Source organism: Merops nubicus, unplaced genomic scaffold, assembly GCF_000691845.1.
Source record: "Merops nubicus isolate BGI_N331 unplaced genomic scaffold, ASM69184v1 scaffold6696, whole genome shotgun sequence".
Taxonomy (NCBI): domain Eukaryota; kingdom Metazoa; phylum Chordata; class Aves; order Coraciiformes; family Meropidae; genus Merops; species Merops nubicus.
The window spans coordinates 41,307-59,756 of record NW_008612824.1 but is presented as its reverse complement, the minus strand read 5'-3'; the positions used below and the strand labels follow the sequence as shown (position 1 = coordinate 59,756).

At 38.7% G+C, this 18,450-nt stretch overlaps 1 protein-coding gene across 1 annotated transcript in view; it reads left to right on the top strand.

Annotated features, from left to right (window-relative positions):
- The first annotated feature begins 1,131 nt into the window (after window positions 1–1,131).
- NOX3 (NADPH oxidase 3) overlaps window positions 1,132–18,450 on the top strand; it is a 37,956-nt gene continuing 20,637 nt past the window's right edge. The window contains exons 1-6 of the mRNA XM_008941661.1: window positions 1,132–1,176; window positions 1,837–1,932; window positions 2,132–2,242; window positions 4,009–4,093; window positions 12,417–12,562; window positions 15,676–15,857. Of these exons, the coding sequence (XP_008939909.1) occupies window positions 1,132–1,176; window positions 1,837–1,932; window positions 2,132–2,242; window positions 4,009–4,093; window positions 12,417–12,562; window positions 15,676–15,857 (665 nt within the window). The remainder of the gene's footprint in view (window positions 1,177–1,836; window positions 1,933–2,131; window positions 2,243–4,008; window positions 4,094–12,416; window positions 12,563–15,675; window positions 15,858–18,450) is intronic.

Here is an 18,450-nt window from a genome sequence, read left to right as displayed (position 1 = left end):
TTATTAGATTCTTACAGGACCTCAGAGGAGAAGGATGTAGGCTGAACAGTCCTCAGGACAAACCCAGGGGAACAGGAACATCTGTTTTTATAAATAAAAACAAAATCTCTAAAAAAACAAAACAAAACAAAACAAAAAAACCTCAAACACCAAACAGGTAAGCTCCAGCCTTGGACAGTGCTTGTGGACTGTATTTGGTGGAGGCTTTTATTTCCTGAGTCCCTTAAGTCCTGCCAAAGGAACATCACCTTGCAGGCAAAATGGGAGCAGAATCTGGAGCACATGGAGAGCCACATCACCTGCCAAGCTGCTCAAGCCACTTGCACAAGTAAGGGATATGTTTTTGCCCGGTCCCACTACGCTCAGACCTCTGTAATAAGCACCCTGACCTCACAGGTCATGGTAGTAGACAGGCAGTGCTTGTGAGACTTAACAGAGAAGCCCAGGAAGAAATTGTTACTTCTCTCCCCCTAGCAGTGAGGGAAGGAAGTAGGATTTGAGTCCACACCAAATATTGTGACTAGAAGAAAGTAACACCTTATTTTATATCTTCAGTCAACTGAATAAAAAACTATGGTGCTTTTTAACGCTGTCATCATTTATACTTGCAAGAAATTCAGATGAATATTAGAGGGGCACCCTTTATTCTAACAGTTCCCATCTTCTGAGTGAGTGACTTTGGCAGCCCCAAGATTTTTTTAGCAATGTTGTCTTATACACACATAAGGGATGCTCCCATTTGGAACTAAATGAAATGAAAATTCATGAAGAAATGTTGCAGTCTGTTTGTAAAGACAAAGCAAAAAGCCCCAACCAAATAGATGCTAGTACAAGAGACCAATTTAATGACAGCATCTCTCATTTGCAAAGAAATAACTGAAGAGAGAAGGGACTGGACGATGACCAGCATTTTATTTACACAGGTCATGAGACATGTCACTTGGGTGATCTGTTCTTGTCAGGCAGTCCTTAATTAGAAAATTCCTAGAGAGAGCTCCTGCTCCCAGTAGGTGCCTATTGAAATCTAAAACACAAAAGGAGTTAGTAGAAAGCCTGAGGACTGGACAGAGAACTCAGGTTACACTGGAAGGCAAGAGCCAGCTGCTGCTAGTGCAGGGAGAGGCACTCAGGATGGGAGGCTGGATTTTGAATGAAAAACTCTCAGTGCTGTTATTAGTGAGTATTTTTAGCATTTAAAAAATCTAATTGGATATATATAAATATTTAAATCTTGTTTAAAAGACATTTTATGGTTTGCTTACAGTAATACTCCCAAGCTTAATGTAAAACTCGCTATAAAATATTCAGCAGCCTTTTTATAACTAGTCTTAAAAACCATTTAAAGTCTTACTCTTTTATTTTTAATTATCTTTAAGTCCTTGTACCTCAGATAAAGGGAAGAGGGGTTGCAATTTTAATTGAAATTACATTCAGAATATTTTCAGAGGCTTTGGTGAATTGAGTATGGGGGGGCAGAGAAAGGAGTTTCCTCAGCTCCCAACTCTCTCCATTTCTAGAATTCTTTAATTTCAGTTTTTACTGCATTTTTAGAGACCAGGCTAAGCCCTGTGTTTAAGATCAAGTTTACCATCACACAGTAAATGTCATCTATATTCTCTATCAGGGATGTGGAGATGGGACTGTAATCCTACATTTGCTAAAAGGCAGCCTCATTCCAGCAAGAATTTGTGATTTCTGTCATCTGTGATCAAGATCTGCATTGCACCTTGATTCTGAAGTATCTCTCAGATACTTCTAAAACTCTAACCATAACCACTTTTATATGCATTAAAAAATACTGTAAATTCACTAAACTGTAGCCTGTCTGCTTTGTAGCTGGTGTGGCTGGGACTGAATTTCTATTTGTTTATTGATACCTTCCACTGGTATGAAGATGAAGATGCTTATATTTATACAAGGATTATGCTGGGAGTAAGTACAAGTTTGATTGTTAAAGAGGTCCACAAGAAGAATGTATGCATATTATGATTTTATTTACATCCTTCTTAACACTATTTTTGATGCTTCAACAGTAATTTTCCTATATAAGAGTGTTATGTTAATATAGTCTTTTCTTTCTCTGCCTCTACAAAGCTTGTAATTTAATTTCTTTATACTGTTGTATGTACAGTCAACCCTGGCTTGGGCAAGAGCTTCTGCAACGTGCCTTAATTTTAACTGCATGCTAATCCTGTTACCAGTCAGTAGAAACCTTATTTCATTCCTAAGAGGAGCAAGCATTGTAAGTATCATTTCTCAAATAGCCATATTATCCTCCCTTTTTTATTTCCATAGTTCAGCAGTATTATCTATATCAAACATTTTCCAAGCAATTTTAATTTTTGATAGAGAAGTCTGTACACTATTGCCTAGTCATTACCATTTAAATTGTCACTATTCATGACTGAAGAGAAACAAATGGCTTGTTTAACACAGTGCTCTAAATGCAAAACTGATTTTGGCAGCCAGTGCGTTGCATGGTGTCATGAATCAAAAAGTAAGGAGCTAGAAAAATGGGACATAATAGTGCAACTTGGCCAAATGGAGAATATACTTATCCACCACATATATCCCATATAGCTGCGAGGTGAAGGAGAGAAAATGTACAGATAGATAAAAGTGCCACAAGGATAATAAGGACCATGGCTATACCTTTCTGCCATTTTGGCCACCATTCAGATCTTCCTTTCTTGTCAACACCTGGTTTTGTAATGGAGTGTTCATCTGCTCAGAGGCATTTACATTAATTTCAGCATCATACATAGGAAGTATTTAAGGCCACATGTTTAAATATCCCCTGTTTGGGAAGAAAATCACTGATAGCTTTACACCTCCATGAACAACAGTAATTTAGAAATTGTAACATTATTTTAGCATAAGCTGGGTCTTATTTCAGTTCTCTCTTATTTTTTCTTCAGGGTTAGAGATACATTTTAAGCAGTCTTTAGGCACAGAAACAACACTGGTTTTAATTGTTTGAGTCCAGGAGCCGAGCATTTAAGAAAAAAAAGTCTTGTTGGACTTCTGAATCAATTTGCAAATTAACAAAAATATATGCCTGTCTACTTAGGTGCTGAGTAAGAACTCAGAGAACTGGAACTCTTCTCATAGATAATCAATAGTTTGCTATTCTGGACAATATTCTGCTCTTGAGGAGCATGGTATAGGGCAACTTGACTGGCTCCAGCATGCTCAGCACAGGGCTGGATCCAGTGACCCTCCACGAAGGTTCTATGTCTTGGCACTGCACCACACTGTGCTCCAGATTTTTGGAAGATTTATTAGCTGGGAAACAGCTTGAATAAATGCCAGCATGGCATTGTGCCAGGTCAAGTGAGCAATCCAGACACCCAGAACACTGTTCAGAGAGTGAATTAGGTCTGCGAGGGCTGTCTAGTTTCCATCAGACTGTGTTAGTTTTGGCTGATTGCCACACAGTCCAGCCCCAGGCTGGCTCTGTGCAGAGGCACCCAGCTGGCCATGAGCACACCGCAACTGAGCATTTTCAATAATGGGAAGACAGCTCAGTAACACATAAACGTACATCCACCTGAGGTCTAGACAGCCTCACCCTCCTGGGGTGTGCACTTCATGAAAGCAGTGAAAATATTTTCATTGCAAGCTGGCTTTGCCAACAGTTTATCTGTCTTCATGCAGCTAAACCTAAGCTTGCAAAGCAGTGGTGGCCCAGCCTGGTGTCCTTACACCAGCAAGTTAGGTAACCACGGGCCCAGGTAAACCACTTGCACAACACAGCTAAATGTACCAGAGTTTTCTCAAACCAGTTTTTGAGCCCCTACGTAGGCTGAACAGCTTAAGAAATCCTGGAGCATCACTACTCCAAAAACAGTTACCTGAGCCCCAAGGTTAATGTTAACCCCAAACACCCATCAAATTCCTTCAACATTCCATTTTTAAATGTACTGAACTTCCCTCTCCTCCTCTCCAAAACATGAGCTGTAAATAGTAATGGGATTGATATAAAACAAGGTCTGCTTTTTCATCAAGTGCTGTGGAGGAATACTGAGGAGACAGCTTGACAAAAACATCGCATTTCACAAGATGGTTGCCTATGGAATAGCTGTAAATGCAAGTAAGCTTTTTTTTATTATATCCTTGGCTATGAAGTGTTTTGAATTTCACAGTGATGTAATCCCCCTCATCTCTGAGACATGCTATTTTAGTGCAATCATTTGGTCACTGCAGCTTTAAATAGGTATATGAGTCCCATCTGATTAAAGATTTGTAACCTTTTTTTTTCCTGAGAGAAGTTTGACTGTTACATCAATAATCATTCAACTTGGATAATAACTACTAGTTGCCATTTAGTTAATATCACCAGTTTGTGTGGTCCTAACATTTAGTGTAAATAACTTTCATTAAATCCCTGAGAGTGAATGTTTGGGAAGATGACACAGCATTACAGTCTGATTTCCTGGGAAAATGACGGTTGTGAGTCACACTGCTCATCTGTCCACCACTACATCTTCAATAATTTTTCAACCAAATAATGAATTTAATCTGAATTTGAGACAAGCAGTTGTCCTGAAAACATCAAATTCCTAATTTTTTTTTTTTTTTAAATAGGTGGTGGGTACAGAGAACTAATGGCCCCCTTGAGGGAAAAACTGCATCTTAAGATCAAATGGTCTGTTCTGCTGGTTCTAATGACTTACTGAGCTATAGGTGTTCACCTGGCTGGGAATAAGAAATGTCTCCTTTCTGTTCCCCAAGTCATTAAAAGACCAGGAGAAGATTGAAGCTTGTAGGTATTCAGAGGACATGAGGGGAACAGGAGATAGTGTGGGGAAGAGGAATGTGCAAAGAAGGAAGAACGAAAAGCAATATGAAGGACATAAGCACACAGAGATGGGGAGGTGTCGGGGGCATAGTTCTCCTAGAAAATGTGAAAGAGGCACTGGCTTTAAGAGTTATTTGCAAGCATAAGACATTGCAGCATAACAGTTTTACCTCCAGGCTGTCAGAGTGGACCCTGGTCCCAATAATTTTTTTCAGTCTACATGAGGTGGCTGCTTTTTCCCGTACAGGCTCCTAGTGTCCCCATGCAATGAGACAAGAATATGAAGTCAGGATTGTCATCAAGAATCAATATCTAAAATTTTTCCTTTGTATGTAGTGCTAGGAGAAGGCTGGGGGACAAGAACATGCAAGTTGAAGTGTATTATAATGATTTACTTATCTGTCATGTCCATTAATTTATCAGAGTTGAGTTTTAGCGTAAAGCAGATTCCTACAGAATGCAACATTTCTTCTTTAATTAACAAATCAGCCCAAGAACGTAAATTAACCAAATTCTACACTGTGTATAATTTGTCATGCTCCAAAAAGAAAGCAAAACTGCACAGACAAACATTTCATATTTTTGATTTTTACATTAATATAAAAATGTTTGCGAATGCATTAAGCTCGACAGTTTGGGAAGTGCAAGTTTATCAGCTTCGGTAATTCCAAGGAAATAGACACAGGAGCTGATCTGAAATGACAGAAAGCACCATTATTTAATTTTGTCACTCTCTAGGGAGAAAAATGAGGGTTTGTTCTTGGGTTGTTATTTGGCTTGTTGTTTTGTTTTGTTTGTTTGTTTTTTTTTCCAGACTATAAAATGGACAAATAGTTGTTGAGATATCTGAGGGGGAAAAAAAAATACAGGGAAGTCTGATGAATGAAACATGACAACTTATGAACTCATACTTACCTAACAGACGAGTGAGAAACAACTATCATATTTGGGAAAACAATACATCACTGTATAGTCACCCCTAGGTAAAGAATGGCCAGAAACTCAGTTGCTTAAAATTACATTTCAATTTCATAAAAATATACAACCTACGGCAAATATTGTGACAGAAAAGCAACTTTTCACAGTAAAGAAGTACCCACAAGTATATTGAGTCCCTTTTTATAAAATCTAAGTGCTAAAATGATGTGTAAATAGATGCCATTTTCCCCTCAACTGACACATTATTTATCCAGGTACTGCCTATATTGCCTTTTGTTACACAAAAGCATAGTCAACTCTTATTAGCCTATTGCAGTTTAGTAATTCCTAGTTAAATTAATGTTCTCCCCTGTATGATCAATAGCCCAAATGCGGCAGCAAGAAGTTAAACCAATTTGCAGATCAGATCAGTAAGCTTAGCCTCACAATATAAAATTGTAGACGCCTTTATTATTAAAGTAACATGTATTCATCTCAGCTTGCCAGGTGGTGTTATTCCGGCATGTTTATTTAACAGCATGCTAAAAATAGTCAGGCAACATTAGTATTGTCTGGCTTCTAACAGGCAGCCAGCTCAGCTGAGGTGCATGTGGCCTTGGAAAAAGTACATCTGTACCTTTAATTTTTCATTATCTCAAATACAAATTCAAGAGCAGGCTTTAATTGGTCAGGTCGTAATGGGATATAATTAGAGACTAGGGGAGGAGGGAAGTCGGAGAAAAGAGTAAACAATGCTATCTATAATCAAGGGCATCATTGAAAATTCAGTAAAGGGAATTCTGCTTAGTTTGGCTTCCTGCATTCTGCATGCCTGTCTGTGATAAGAGCTGTCTGGGAGTTATTCACCCACTAATAAATCTTCCTTATAGACTCATAACTCTGCTAGAATAAAATCATATTTTCATGCACTCTCAGTTTGATCAGTGCAAATCATTCTATACTTTCTAATTCAAGAGAGACTTTTCAGTTAAGAGGCAGTTGTCTGAAACCTAAAGATATCTACAAGAGACAGTAAATAACATTTTGTACAACTCCTCCTTCTTCCTGTATTGTTTTTACCCTTTAAAGAAAGTATTTTCATACATTTTCTGAATTGAGTGGATTGGTTTTTTTGTTTGTTTGTTTGTGTTTTACTTTGACATAAGGTGCATATTTTGAAGAACAAACTACTTTTTGCATTGTGTTGATGTTTGCAGAAAGGTCATACATATATTGCTCCATCAGTCTTTGAATTATGATATGAATCTAGCTTAAGCAATTAAGTAAAAGTAGGGGAAGGATAGTGAGGTTCTTTGCAGTTAGACTATTTGAAATAGTGGTCCCTGCTCCTTAAAAATTCCAGCACTGTGATTTTCTTTAAAACCATGCAAAATACAGACGGAAATATAGTAATGCCAGGTGTGTTCAGCTTCTGACAAGCACTTAAAGATCCATAGCTAAAAGTACTAGAAAACTTTTCCATTCTCAACCATGTTTTGGTAGTGGTGGCTGTGGGAAGGGCTTCGGTGATCTGAGTCACATTATTTTGTAAGCAATGAATTTTTCAGGGATGCAGATGCTTATCTTCAAAGAGGTACAGATGATATCTCTCTGTTGTACTTCCAGAAGTTACAGAAAATCAAATTTCCATTAAACTGCATTTTTTTTTTCAGTCAGATTGTTTAAATCGACACTTAGCAAAAGTACTAGGAAGGAAACTCCATTAAATTTAAGATCATAAGCTCCAGCTAGGATAAAAAGTGATCTGTCATGTTCTTCTTTGACGTTTACAGCCATTGTAAAAAAAAAAAAAAAAAAAAAAAAAAAGGCAGCATCCAGTACAAGTATGTGTGTGGTCACTACTGTTGTAATTTTTACATAACCTGCACTTTTTTTAGTTCACAAAGACAGTATGAAGCTGAATTAAGGGTCCTGTATAACTGGAAAAGACGCAAGACAGTGGGTGGCAAAAAGAACCCAGGCTTGGTCATGGCCAGAATTCCCCATGCCTGGTTTAGCTTCTTGCAAAGCCATTCTCTTCACTGCAGGCAGAAAGGCCAGGATTTGACCCTCTGATTTTATCATGATAAGCTGGTTAACCAAAATATTTAACTGCTAGTATCAAGCTCCAATTTGACTATTATCCTGTACAGGCATGCAGAAAAAGAGAGAGTAAAATCTTGTCCTCGGATAAACACATGCAATCTCTGTTTCGTTCAATGAGAGTTGTGCATGCTTCACTGAAGGCACAATTGGCTGAATAAAGCTAGCTAAATGGACCAGACTTTCAAGATAATTTAATTACACCTCTTTGTATTTAAGAATACATACAGTAAACGCCATGCTCTAAAAGCAACTCTTTTCCTCCCTCCCTCCTTCCAATAAAACCTTTTATTTGATCTCAGAGGTGGACTAGACAGAACATCTCAGGGTCAAATACAACTTAATGTATGTTAAGTGCTCCGAAGGTTCCAAATGTTGTTAAAAACAACAGTAAAAAAACAAAACAAAAAAAAACCAACATTGTTTTAAAAGACTGTATAATTTATTCTGCGCTTTCCATTTGGTCATGCAGAAGGAGGAATGAGCTGAACTGAAAATACTGCAATGTAGTACCTTGGACTTCACATTCATGGTCAACTTATTTAAGTGGTGTATGAGAAAAACACGCAGCCATTGTAAGCTCAGATTTCAGAAATCTGCATATTAATTTTGGAATTGCTTAGTAAATTCTATACACTGCAGAGGCAAAGGACCTTCAGAAAATGAACTTTAGGGATATAAAATACTTTAGTCAATGGCAATGTATCCAGTGCCAGACTTTTTTGTCTGCTACAACTATTGTACATTAAATGAACCACACTGAAAATGGAATTAGAACTGTGCATTACTCTTGCCATCCTGCATCATTTTTTTCTGAGCAGCACTCAAAAAATCATCAGAATTATTAATATAGTAACACTCCGGCAATATTTAAGATCATGGGAGAATCATGTAAACCAACATATTCAGTACATCATTAGTTTTAATGTTAATATTCAACAGTGTATCATTAGACTCTGTGTGTTAACAGCTACCACCAAATAGCTTGCACAAAAGACCTGTCCTGTTCATTCTGGAAGCCTTTAATATTTGTAGTATCCTTGTTATATTTAACTTGTTAGGTGGAAGCTCAAGGGAATGTCACCCAAAAAAGAAGATGTGGTAACACCCAAAGAAGAGGGTATGATGATGTTTCCGTTGACAGTAACACAGTAGAATGATGTGCAGACAGAGAAAATGGTGCCCTTTAATAGCGTGCATAAAAATCTTACACGGTTAAGTTGCAGAAAGTGGATCTCTTCTTCCAGTGAAAAGCTGCAACATGATTACCTTTCATTAAACCTTAGGCTTGACGCTATGACTCCTCAAGCCACACTTTTTTTTTCAGTTCAAAATTGCAAATACTCTTACAGGAAAAGCAGACCTCTGCTTGCAAGAAACTACAACAGAATTTGATTCTCAACACTCGGCATATACTAGATAGCGCTAGGTTACCTGTTGGGGCTGACATGATTGGAATTTGTATGTATCGTGCAATTCTGTACTTTGAGGAAAGTACAGGATTTTGTAGCCTTCTAAACAGAGATGCCATCATTCCACATGAGGATTTCACAATCTACAGTATCACTTTTTTAAAAAAAAAAGCTACGTGTTTTGAAAGTGAAAAAGAGAAAGTGTGTTTTGCTCTGAACACAGATTTGAACTACCACCTTTAGTCAAAGTTGCTTTTTTAATTGAGCAAGGATAGCCTAAAACCTTCAGTACACATGCTGCAGGGACCCCTTGGTAAAACAATATTATGGCTTGCAACCGTGTGAAATTCACCTGGACCCAGGGCTACGGTGACTATTACATCATACTGGCATTATAAAGAGCATCCTGGAGGTACAGAGGACAAGAGGCCCAGGTGCCATTACTGATCACACCAGTAATCACTAGCAGATGCCAAGGTATAACTGCTCAGTAGAAGTCCACCCAGAGATGGATTGTCAAGGTTTTACATTCTTTGGAAGTTTTCTCTCATCTTTCCCTCAGTCCAGTACCAGACTACATGCAGCATGTAACTCCACAACCTACCGCAGACAGCAGTCTGTTACCATGCAGTCCCATCCTCCAAGTGATCTTTTTCAGATGTCAGAGAAATTAGGTCCTCATCAAGCAATGACTTGGTTCCCTTCCAGCTGGATCTGATAACATCTTTACCAGGCCAAAACATCTGTTCTGAAAGAAGCCCCTTGTAGGAACAGCTCCCCCCACTTCCCACTCAGCACTTAGAAGTGCTGTTACACTTAAATACATGAACAGTGTTTATATACTGCTTATACATCAGATGTATGCTGGGGAACAGATTGCCACAGCCCCCACACAGCTGCCACCTAAACCCTGCAGCTCAGAGCCTCTCAGAATTTTGGGTTTTGACAGTCTGAGTCCACACACCTCACTTGCTGTTTGCGGCCTTGTGCAACCTTCCCTTCAGCCTCCTGGTGCTGTCAACGTGCTGGGAGCACCGTCTCAGCTCGCAGGCTGGAGGGAACATCTCCTGCCTGGCACTGGCCAGGTTGTTTCACACGCAGCACCTAATCCATAACAACGTATGCAAGACAGACCAGGTCTCTGAGCCCAATACCCTCTACTGCTCACACTCACATCACGTGCTATTTCATAAAATGACCAACCTTCAGCTCAAAGCTGCTTAGATTGCTTGATCCTATTATCCCATTTATTGAAAGGTTATTTTAGAGTCTCATTCCTTTGATAGCTCGAATCTGTCTTCTAATTTACAGGCTGATTTTATATCTTTGTAGTTCATACCCATTTGGATTCAGTCTCCATTCTGCTGAAGCTATTCCTGCTTGCATAAATAATTTATTATTCATAGGGCCAAAGATTCAGAAAAAATGGGAGCTTGATTTTACAGTTTGGGTGCTTAGGATATTCACTTGGGCTGCCTGTGTCAATAAATATTTGATTATTTTTATTAAGGGTTTCATCAGGAGACAGCTCACAAGAGAATAAACAGTCAGCCCAGTGACCAGAACATGTGATTCAGTTTAAAGCTCTTCTTTAAATTTAATGTAACAAGGATTTTCAAATAGGTCTTTCATCTCCCAGAAAGTATCTAAGCATGGGGTAATGAGGTGAAAGAGGTGTTAAGAAGTGGCAAGGTGGATTCCCTAACCTAGCCTTATATTTTGAATGAAGTGGGACTTGACAGTTAATCAACCACAGCACATCTACTGCTCCAGAAGGATCACCTCAGAAGAGCAGAGTGAAAATAACCTCCCTCCAGCCTGGACACATGGGCTAACCTACGGCTGGGGGGATGGGTGCAATCTTTTGCCTGTCTGCACTGGCTGCTTTAAGCACTTCCATGGCCAGTCTCCTACTTTAACTCACACTGCCATGCCCACTGCTCTCCCCAGGGACTGCAGGGGAGCTGCATTCTGGCATGTGGAGTGAGTGAGCTCCTTAAGGAACCTAAAAGACATAGCAACACCAAAGTCCTTATGCATTTTATCCTGTGTTTTCACAGCGACTAGAACAGTGAAGCATTACTTTAGGGCAAATAGTTACAATTAAAGAAAAAAAGAAGGAAGACGAGAGAAGAATGAACAGAGAAGAGAGAGGCGAAGAAAAAGGAAAAATAGAATATAAGAAAAAGAATAAAAAAGAAAAAAGTGGGAAAAAAACCTTTTGAGAGAATACTGTTCAGGGAAGCAGATCATATTTGGTTTACTACAAATACTGCCTTTTAGAAAGGCTATTTAAATGGTCAGGGACAAGAACAGATAGATGCTGAAGTACAGATGATAACAGGAAGCCAATTATGAAAACTAGAAAACACATATCCTAATAGCTCTACTGTAAACGTATAATGGTTTTTCATTGTAATTTTTTTTCAACCTTTGGTATTTAATATTTTGCATTATTTACAACTTCTCTGTAATGGATTTGAAACTCTCTTTTTACATTTACAGGAGAATTACAGGGGAGTTCTTACTTCACTCTAAGACATTTTTCTAAACTGACCGTTTCATATACCTTTTGGGAGCAGGTCAGAAGTAGAGTTGATATGTGGTGCTCAGGGCAAATCAGATCTAATATTTTAAATCAGACTTCTTCCTTAATATCATAGTTCCTGTGGCTACCCCAGGCTCCACCTGTATAAAGTAACGCTATAGCTACTTGTTAATAGGGGACAGATTTTGGATGCATCTCGTAAATATCCGTGGTGCCTGTTGCAAACTCACCTATGCCTAGACCAGATAAGTTAAGTGTCCTGCATAGCAATTTTACACTATGGCACATCCCAGTATATTAATAAAAATTAGGAATTTTAATCAGTTTGCCTCATTTTAAACCTTTATATCATCTCTCATGAGATCCTCCTTTGATGACATACTGTAGGGCACTTGTCTATAAGCAGGAGATGACCCTGGAGCTACTTCTCTCCCCTCCAATGTGAAGTAGTTGCTTCATAGTAGACCTGTATTTGAAAAAAACTTTCCTTTTGTTGTTAGCTTAACAATGCAGAGCGTTCAATTTATGCCCAGACTTTTCATATAGTTTGTAGTGTGCTTAATGAAGTTCATTTTGGCACTGTGGACACGTACAAGTGTGCCTGTAATTTCACACCACTCTTTCTCTCATGCAGCCGTCCATATTGTTGCACACTTGATCAACGTCGAGCGGTATCATACCAGCCAGTCGAAGGAAGCTGGGGAGTTACCGTATAAACTTTCTGGTCTTGGCAAAAGCCCAAATGAAAGCTACTTGAACCCAATCAGGACCTATGAAACTGTAAGCTGTCACTTTTTGGTTTTCCTCATCTAAAAAGTTTTCCTCTGTGGATTTTATTGTCAGTAAAACTGTATTTCAAAGACTTTTAACCAGAACAAGAAGGTGCTGCCAAAGGTTAACCTCAATTTCAGCTGAAAACACTCAGAGCTACAATTTTCAGGTTACTAAGCTCAAAGAAATGTCTACAATATTTTAATTAGTTTGTCAGGAGACAGTTGCGGGGGAGTGGGGATAACGAGTAGTGTTAGCAGACAATGAAAACCTTCAAAGAATTTTGAAAAACCAAGAGTAAATCATCAATACATGGAACAAACACAGCTTCTTTCCAGAAAGAAAAAAAAAAAACAACAAAAAACACGCACAAAAAAAAAAAAAAAAAAAAAAACAAAAAAAAACACCCACAAAAAAAAAAAAAAAAAAAAAACCAACAAAACACACCAAAACAAAATCAGCAATTACACTCAACAATATTTCTTTTACAGTTGCTACTTGTCTCTCCCTATGGTTGTGCAGTGTTGGTGTTGATTCTGCCTTGTTAGAGGAGTACATGCAAAACCACTTGGTGGCTTGCTGGATATAGGAAGCAGTGCACGAGGAAGCTAGTGCTCCTTTGTGCTCTTCAGAGCCAAGCAGGACTATGGGCACATCAGCCCTGCAGATAAATGGTTATGCTTGCTCTGAGGAAAGATGTGACCATGTGTCCTGTCTACTTCCTTGGCTATCTCACAACACCATTATAATCTCTTCCTTATGATGCTCGTAACATAGAGAAAACCAGACCCTTTCTGCAAGGTGCACATGCAAAACATGAAGAAGTTAATCAGTTTTTTTCCTTATTCCATTATAGTATACATCCCATTTATGTTACATGTTTGCTTGTGTATACTGCTGTATATTGTTATATACTCCAGGGTTGAAATGGCCCTGCTGACACTCCCACAGATACTGTTTCTGCTCTTTAGAAAACTAGCACATAGCCAGCAGGCAATAAAGACTGCTTGAACACCACAGAGTGGAGCTCTTTCCATCAGTGGTATGCTCCACTTAAGTAAGAAACAAAGTGAGATGATGATTGGACAACCAATAAAACTTTTCAGTTGCAAGGCATTTTGTCCTGCTTTTCCTCAGTTCCTTTCCAGTTTAGAAGGTGTGACCTTTCAAAACAGTCAATTAAACAATTCTCAAGTTTGAAGAAAATCAAGCAAATGAATGATTTCAACAGTATGAATACAAAGTCTTCGTGTTAGTATTGACAGAGTAGTCAGGTTTATCAGAACTGGACAGTGAGCCAAGGACTCCACTGCACACTCTTTCGTTACTCCTTGTGCCCACACTCACGGCATGCACGTGAGATGTTCCCCAGGAGCAGAACAAAGCTCAGAGCTCTGAATGGGAACCTACCATCTTTCAACATACATTTTTTTTCTTTGCTCAGTCTTCCCATGGTGATATAATTGTAAGGTAGGCCTCTAATTAGCATTAAGTACCTAAATACCCTTGAGGAAGAAGTCTAGCATTTCTTGAGATCCTTTCCCAGATTTCAGCAATATGCCCCACATTTACCTTCCAATTTACAGCCTAAATTTTATTCTAGCCTCTAATATTTATATTTCTTTTATCACCCACTTGTGTCTCAGTAGCTACACTCAGAATTAATAAATTATGAAGGAAAGCAAATAAAAGATTGCTTCCAACTTCAGAGAAGAAACTTCTGAGAGCAACAATTCAGGCTTTCTTTTCAGTTTCATTCTACCCCTGTAGTAACAACGTACTAAGTGTCTTTGACATTTTCCCCTGTTTCATCTCAACATTCAAACTAGCCACTGTAGTGGAAATGTTCAAAATATCACCTAGATCAAGCCTGTTAATATGTAATAGGATCTGAACACACCCTTCACAGGCACCAGTTTGAAAATGTATGGTGTGCTGTCAAGTGTGAACATTTGAAAGAATGATTTTACTGTAAAAAGTGACTGTAAAAATGACATTGTTGAATTTTATCACCTGTAGGATTTCCATATCAAATGAGTGCACTTTACAAATACAATATAGGCTTCTTTTCTCCTAGTGTAATAAGCTGTAGAACCAACTCAGGATCCAGAAGGCATGCTGAGCTCCTTCATCATGCTGCATCCTGTATCAGCACCAGGAAAACAGATATATATGCTTTCCAGGCCAAATGGGGATTTCATTTACACTCCGCTGGCATATTTAGCTTGAGTCTTGTCTTGCATGCAAGATTTTTTTACTGCTATTCTTCATGATTTGTACTTCAGAACTGAGATCCGCATGTATCTGACTGTTGTGTTCAAAGTACATTTTTCATTCCCACTACAGTTTATTTTGGTGGGTTTAGACAGATGTAGCAGACCTATGCTGACATCTGTGTGTCATGAACAAGAATTCACATGTGCTAGCCCAGCATAGTAATGTTTCATCATTGACAAGCATAAAAATGTAAATCTAAATACATAATTTAAAAAATAAACCATAAATCCCATCGATCTCCAGGCAAATGTAAGGAACAGGTAAATGAGATATGCTGTTTAGGTAAATGTGAGCATGCCATTTTTACACACCATTTCAGGGCTGCTAAAAACCCACAAACTCTGAAGTAAAATAAGCACAGAAGAACCCCACACCTTTATGGCTACAGGTGTCTTAGCATCTCACTTTATCGCCCTCACATGAATAAGATGGTTTCTAGTACTGTTTTGCTTAATACAGCTCTAAGTTTAATCTTCTAATTTCTCTAGTAATTTTCCTTTTTTTTTTCTGAAACACTTTTACATAAGCAAACTAGATAAACGTACTAATGAGACTGCCTAATTTCCTCCTTTCAACAGCTGAAACAAGTAAGACGCAGCTAACATTTATACATCTGTCTGGGAGAAGCCTGAGTTGAAATAGAGCAGAGGGATGTTTTTGCATGCTTTTCTGGTAAAACAGAGGTTTGTCTTGCCTCCATGTCTTGTTCTGGTTTTGTTTCTATCTTGAAAATATATCTTAGATTTTGGCTTCATATGTAATATGCAACAGCAACAATAGTAACAGAAGAAGTAATAAAAACAGCAATTATAACAATAACTACTAACAATGTATTCTTATTCTAGAACACAACAGGAGAGTTATTAACCACTATAGCTGGAATAACTGGAGTTGTGATAACTGTGGCTTTAATTCTGATCATGACTTCATCCACTGAGCTCATCAGAAGGTCATGCTATGAGGTGTTCTGGTATACTCATCACCTTTTTGTGGTTTTCTTCATTGGTTTAATAATCCATGGTATGGGGTAAGTGTCTGCATAAACTACATGGGGTATATGTACACAGTTTGAGATGAAACACAACTCAAATCTGTAATGCTGCACTTTTCTATTAACAAACTGCTGGGATCTTTGCTTCTAGACAGATTGCAAAAACAAAGCAATTTGAAATTAAAACACATCAGTTCTCTGAGGACTGAAAGTATGTTTAAGTTTTTCCAGTCACTCTTCTACCTTCTTACAACCCACACCTTATCAACTCCTCAGTCTGAGTGAAATTTTGTCCCTTGGAACTGGGGGCATTACAGATTAGGAATCAGACTTTTGTGAGTTCAAATTAATAAGGGGTAGACATGATGCTCATAGTTCTTGTAAGGTACTTGGTGAAAGAGCTTGTACAAGCTCAACAAGCTTTCAGCATGTTAGTTACCCTATGGTGGATGTCCCTGTGAAATGTAAAGTAGTTTTAACCTTTCTCTGTGGCGAAAAGAACCCCAGATTTCTTCACCACAGAGAAATACTGTGCAGTAGCAGTCAGCACTATATTGCAAATCAGATTTAAATGACTACAGTAAGAAACTATTCAAGTTTATGACTAGCCCAGTCACATGGCTTTTACAGAGATGTTCTGGTTTAAACTATGAGAGGAGAGGGATGACTGCCAAGTTGCTGATTGTATCCTTGTTCCTCAGCACAAGAGGAAGGTCCATCCTCTTTGGTTCTTACACAGAGGAACAGCAGAGTTGGGGGAGCCTCCTCGAGAAGCTCAGGGCTGATAAATCCTCTGTCAATGCAGAGTAAGAGCAAGAAAGTCCTTAGCGATGAAAATATTTCCACTTTCCATTTTCACCTTCACTGACGTCTTTTGCTTCTTCTCCCTTGTGTGTTTTCCCCCATTTCCTTTTCTATTTTTTTTTTTTTTTTTTTGTGATAGTATTAATGTAAAACTTCAGTGGTGCATCCACGTTGGCATTTTGATTCAGATAGGGAGTACACTTTTGAGGTAAATCTCAAGGTCCTCCTCACCTCCTAGGGGCTCATACCATGGCACAATCCCTGAACTGCCTAACACACAGAGCTTTGGGATGAAACTACATTGATGTGAATGCATCTCTGTGCTAACCACTCACAAGGGATCCATTCACAGGACCAAAGCAGACCTACTCTGAAGCCCTAGGTAGCCCTCAAATATGCTCAGTGCAAGGCCCTCACAAAGACTGCTTTGCTCCACAGCTGTTTTCCTGCAGACTATCTAGCATACACATAGCCTCAAACTGTCGTAAAGGTTTTTCAGATCTAAGGAAAATGTCACTTGATGTTATCATAAGACACATTTTGTATCTATTCCATAAAACATTGAGATGGTAATGCCCACAACTGAAGCACATGCAGACCACTACTCTTTGATACAGAGGAAGTTCCAAGTCCAGAGCAGTGTGTGCGTGTGACTGTTCCCTGGAGGTATGTGGTGTTACCAATGGACACGGAACAGGCTGGTACAATGTTTTGTGGTGTGTTACTTTTCTCACCTCTTTCCTTGTGATTTGAGAGCCGCCACATTCAGTTTGGTTTTAATTAGTCCCAAGTTTCAGAGGCACAGATGCAAACAAATGCTGTAAATTGTAACCTGGCCTGATTAAAACGGCTCCCTCCACTCTCTGGCAAATCTTTTTGAATCCAGTTTTAAACAACTGTAATGAACCCTTTAAACCTTCAACTTTGTAAGCTCTCTCTTCCTAGCCAGCTGAGACTCCTCAGCAAGAGACTTCCCTAAAAAAGGGACACATTTAACAGCCCTGTCCACAGCACTCAAAGAGTATGTTGCTTGCTCCAGGCTGCGAGTGCAATGCAACAGAGCAGTTCCCTGCTGCCCCAGCACATCTCTACCACTAGCCCTTTTATGAAAAAAGTCAAAGCCCAGGATTTCATTCACGTCCCACTTCTTTCTTCTTTGCAAGTGACTGAACAAAACACACTTGAGCCTACCTCCTTTTCTGTCTTTCTCCCTGAACTGGCAGCAGCTGATGATACTGCCATATAGGAGAAGGCAGCAGTTCTTATCTCTGTGTCTATTGTTAGACTAGTGGACAGGACAGGCTAATGTAGAGCCAAAGTAAATTCAGAAAGGAAAACTCAGAGAAACTATATGAAACAAGCAGAGGTTCCCCGTAAAAATCTTCTCTACCCATCATCAACACCAGCTGAAAATCATTTAAACTGAAGAGTCAGGATAGATTTTTTTTTTTAGAGTCACATCACTAACATTCTCTGAAGTAAAGAAGCTAGAGTTTAACATGTTTAGAGAGTAGACATCTAATTATGGTCCTCCAACATTATTTGTAGCTTTAAAAAATGTATTTAGAAAGCAGCAAAGAGAAGGTTTGTCACTATTATATTTTATTATTGTTCTAAACAACACCCGATGCTCATATACAGAGGAGTTCAAAGTGTCTGCTCCAAAGAACTTGGAAATCATTATAAATTTGCTAAAACCATCAAAATGTACATTTTCTGTGCAAGAACTCTCTACAATTCAGCTGCCCTATACCAGTACCATAAAGCACTTCTTGCATTTTGTCAAAAAGTAATGGCAAAGCTAAAGGAAATGTAATTTGAACAA